Raw genomic sequence first — 4,751 nt, forward strand, 5'->3', positions numbered from 1 at the left:
CTTTGATTTGGAGATTATGGCAAAATAAAATTCCAACTAAAGACAATTTATTCAAGAGATGAGTATTGAATGAATCACAAATTCCATCTTCGTTTGGATGCGAAAAACAAAAAAATTTCATCATACAAATTGTGGTGAATGTCCAAAATTTGTTGAGGTTTGAAATGCCATTCTACGGTAGCTGAACTCGTTTTTCATAATTCAGCTTTGAAAAACTTTTCACAGTTTGGAGAACTGTTAGACAGTGGAAGGTTGGAACGAAAAGGTATTCGGGAACAAGGATATCCGTTGGAACTTATACAAATGCTGTTTTGAAATTGGTTATAGTGTAAGGTGGCCGGATTTAATTATTCCCTTAATCAATGGATATTAAATTAAATCCGTCCAGATGCTTATAATTCTAACGGCCAATTGAGAGCAGAACTATGCATATCTGTCGACTTGGTTGCATTTCAAATTGTTTGTTCGGTCAACTTCATTTTAAAGAAATTCTTGTCTTTCAATTTCTTCTAAAGGTCAGAGCTCATGTGTGACTTGGTAGGAGATTCTAAGCTGTCTGGTACTTAGTTTATGTTGGTCATTGCTGGCTTGTTTTAGCGTCCTGTTGTGTATCTGTAATGTCATGTAAGAGCTGTTGGAAATCAGTAGGGTCTAGCTTATTATTTACTCAAGTACTGATGTATGTTCCATGACTTGTAACACATTGGCATGCCTTATGCCTTTTATCTATCTAAATAATTTGCATTTTGTGAGAGAATAAATCTATCTATCATAATGAAAACAAATAGTATTATAACGGTCGGATGAAGCAGAACAGATAGAAACAGCAAGTTATTCACAAGTGCCAACTTAGCATAACAAAGCAAACAAACAAACCAAACTCCCAACGCATCTTTACTTTTCAGTTTCATCAACTTTTTACGTTACATTTCTTTTTTACTATGCTTATGACCGTTTTCCTCATATTAAATATCATATTATTTTCGATAATAAAAAAAAGCAGGCCCATGGAATTGAACCTTTGGATGATTGAAAGTAAAATACATTACTGGGCGATAAAAGCGCCGATAATTTGACCAATCACAAACATTCATGCTAGCTTCTCTTTCTTTCTTTCTTTCACACGTTTGTGTTTTGCAACTACTACTACTAGCTGGCTCCACCTTCCTACTACTTCCAACCTGGCACAACACCACTACTCTTTCTTCTCTTTATTATATATATATAATCTACATAACTGCTTTCCCTTAAACCCACCTTTCACATTCTTCTTCATCATCAATTATCCAACATGTCTCATGACCAAACACCCCCACAAGCTGAGGAAGTTCTTGTTGTTGCTAATGAGAATGTTCCACAGCCTGAAAAAACAACTACAATACCCTTGGAATCAGAGCAACAGGATCAACAACCGCAACCTGAGAAGAAAAATAACTTAGTTCCGGTTGTTGAATCTGTCACTCTAGAGACTCATCTCTCCAAACCCAATACCGATGATACTGACAAAGATGAAACCACCAAAACTTCTCAATCTGATCTTCTAGAGAATGAAAACAAGCCACTCCAAGAGCTTAAGAGTCTTGTTCAACAAGCACTCAACAACCATGAATTCTCCAAACCATCCACAAAAGAAGATAAACCACCCACCACCACCACCGTAGCAGCTGCACCCGAAAATGTTACCCCTGCAGAAGAAGAGCCTGTACAACAAAAGGACAAGGAGGAAGTTCCAACAAAGAAAGAGGAAGAAAAAGAACAAGATAAGAAGGAAGATGAAGTGAAGGAAACCGTTGTGGAAAAAGAACAAGAAGAAGGAGATAAGAAGGAAGAGAAAGTGAAGGAAACTGTAGTAGCTGCTGTGGATGAGGATGGAGCAAAAACTGTAGAAGCTATTGAAGAAAGCGTTGTTGCGGTTTCTTCCTCAGTTCCTGTTCCGCAAGAACCCGTTGAATCGAAAGCTGAATCGAAAGATGAAGCTACATTGCCATTACAACCAGAAGAAGTATCCATTTACGGGATACCACTTCTTGCAGACGAGCGAAGCGACGTGATCCTGTTAAAATTTCTGCGTGCAAGAGATTTCAAGGTGAAAGAAGCTTTCACAATGATCAAGGACACAATTCGCTGGAGAAAAGAATTCGGAATAGAAGAGTTGTTGGATGAGAAATTAGGTGATGAATTGGAGAAAGCTGTTTACATGCATGGATTTGATAAGGAAAATCACCCTGTGTGTTATAACATATATGGTGAATTTCAGAATAAGGAATTGTATAAGAAAACGTTTTCTGATGAGGAGAAGAGACAGAATTTTCTTAGATGGAGAATTCAGTTTCTTGAGAAGAGTATTAGGAATTTGGATTTTAACAATGGTGATGCATGTACTATTGTTCATGTCAATGATCTCAAGGATTCTCCTGGACCTGGGAAATGGGAACTTAGACAAGCTACCAAACAAGCCCTTCAGTTGTTTCAAGACAATTACCCTGAGTTTGTGGCCAAACAGGTAATTTACATTGTTTATTCATGTGTTTTGATGTTATGTTTTGACAACATTGTTAATGTGTTTTTCTTTTTCTTTTCTATTTTGGTTTTTTAGGTGTTTATCAATGTGCCATGGTGGTACTTGGCTGTGAATAGGATGATAAGCCCTTTTCTTACACAAAGAACCAAAAGCAAGTTTGTCTTTGCTGGGCCTTCAAAATCAACTGAGACCCTTTTGAGGTGAAAACATATATTAAGGATACAAAATTTATATTTTGGTTTGTTTTATGTTTGAATTTTGAATAATTTTATGTTTGGCATTTTTGTGATTTCAGCTACATAGCTCCAGAGCAACTTCCAGTGAAGTATGGTGGATTGAGTAAAGATGGTGAATTTGGAAATTCAGATGCTGTTACTGAGGCTACAATAAAGCCAGCATCAAAATATACTGTGGAATTTCCTGTTACTGAGGTTGGTTTTTCTTTGTGTTTTTTTAGGATCCAATGAGTGAAACATAGTAGTAGGAATCTTTCATAGGATTCTTCTCTTGTCGATACTTTCTGCTTTGTTGTTTGCTTTAATTTCATATTATATGCAACAAATTGTGCAGGCCTGAAGAAAATTCAGTACCAAATGAGAAATTAGTAATTTAGGAAATAAATAAAACAAACATAAAAAAAAAAGTAAAATAAACATAAAAGTAGTTTCTTTTGTTAGCTGTGAGCATTGTAGTGTATGGACCACTTTGATGCTTTTGTTGATTGAATAGGTTGTACAACAAACACTAGGTGACCTTGTAAAAATTAGAGTACCTTTAAATTTACCTTGTACCATGGTTTAAATTGTGGTCAATCATGTCACTACCATTCTGTGATTGCAGTCGCTGCAAAGCCTATTTTTTTTTTTTTAAAATCATGGTATCCGGTCTTGCCGACTAATCCAAAGGGACCAATTTCACCGTCCACCTGCAGGGGTTCCGCTTAAAGCTAGAGCTAGCTCTGTATGGACCGACCCCACATGAATTGTTTGCACCTAACATGATTCGAACCTGAGACCTTGAGAAGAGCTGCAATGCCTATTGAAGTGTGAAAATAATTTTTAATTTTAACAAGTTATTTAATGTGGCATTGTTGGGTTGCTATTTCAGTCATTTTTGTTTAAATTTTTTATTAAAAACTTAAGATCTTAAGATCACATTCAATTGCGGTGCAATGCTGCTATGGAGGCTATATTGCGGTCATAATTGGAGACCCGGGCCATATCTTAAAATCATGCCTTGTACTAATGATTGGTAAGAGAAATTTATGTTGAATAAAAGAGCATTCAACACTTATCAAGGGTTTATGGAACATGAAAACGACTGTAGACAAAAGGAAAAAGGCAACATGTTCAAGAGTAGTAAACAAGTCCCAAAGAAAGAAAAATAAGGTCAACAACAATTATCTTTTTCACAGCTTGAAATGGATAACCAACCAACCACCTAATGATGTTGATGTTTTGATTTGTTTATAAGATTACATATCTAACCTCTACATTATTTTATTATTACATTATTATGATAATAAAGTAAGAAGCATGCTCTATAATATATGTTGAGTTTTTTTATTTGTAAACTATGCAGAAATGTTTGGTGTCTTGGGAGGTGAGAGTAATAGGGTGGGAAGTAAAGTATGGTGCAGAATTTGTACCAACCAATGAAGAAAGCTACACTGTAATTGTTCAAAAGGCTAGAAAAGTGAGTTCATCAGAAGAAGCAGTGATTTGCAACAGGTTTAAAGTTGGTGAATCTGGGAAAGTTGTTCTCACCATTGACAACACAAGTTCTAAGAAGAAAAAGCTCTTGTACCGCTTCAAGACCAAGTCTTCACTAGAGGACTGAGGAAAATCGTCATATATATGCACAACAAGTGGGGCTTATTATTTGATTTTATGAATATAAAGTTTTTTTGTTTCTTTTAGTTCTGATGATTATTATGTGTGCAATCATATATTTTTGTAATTTTCTTGCTATATTGTTTGTTGCCTATCTTTGAAGATAAATACTTATTAAGATCCATTTTTCGAATGGCTGGATGTTTGGTTTTGTTTTATGTTTAATTGGACTTGCGTTAGCCTAAAATCAAATCACTAAAAATCGGGGTTTGAAACATAGTCCACGATTGCAGAAACAGTCGCAACAAAAAGATTTCGATAGATGCTCTACCGTTATGACGACCGCAATTAGTGATGTGACACATGTACCGATTGAAATCGTGAAAGTTTTTACGCGA

The 4,751-nt window shown here is 35.6% G+C and overlaps 1 protein-coding gene across 1 annotated transcript; it reads left to right on the forward strand.

Moving 5' to 3' along the window:
* The first annotated feature begins 1,185 nt into the window (after nucleotides 1-1,185).
* On the forward strand, nucleotides 1,186-4,546 carry LOC131602935 (patellin-3-like). Its single transcript, XM_058875163.1, has 4 exons — nucleotides 1,186-2,503; nucleotides 2,597-2,721; nucleotides 2,817-2,952; nucleotides 4,103-4,546. The coding sequence occupies exons 1-4, from the start codon at nucleotides 1,292-1,294 to the stop codon at nucleotides 4,358-4,360; spliced, it is 1,731 nt and encodes a 576-aa protein (XP_058731146.1). The 5' UTR covers nucleotides 1,186-1,291; the 3' UTR covers nucleotides 4,361-4,546.
* The last annotated feature ends 205 nt before the right edge of the window (nucleotides 4,547-4,751 follow it).

This window comes from Vicia villosa, linkage group LG5, assembly GCF_029867415.1.
Source record: "Vicia villosa cultivar HV-30 ecotype Madison, WI linkage group LG5, Vvil1.0, whole genome shotgun sequence".
Taxonomy (NCBI): Eukaryota; Viridiplantae; Streptophyta; class Magnoliopsida; order Fabales; family Fabaceae; genus Vicia; species Vicia villosa.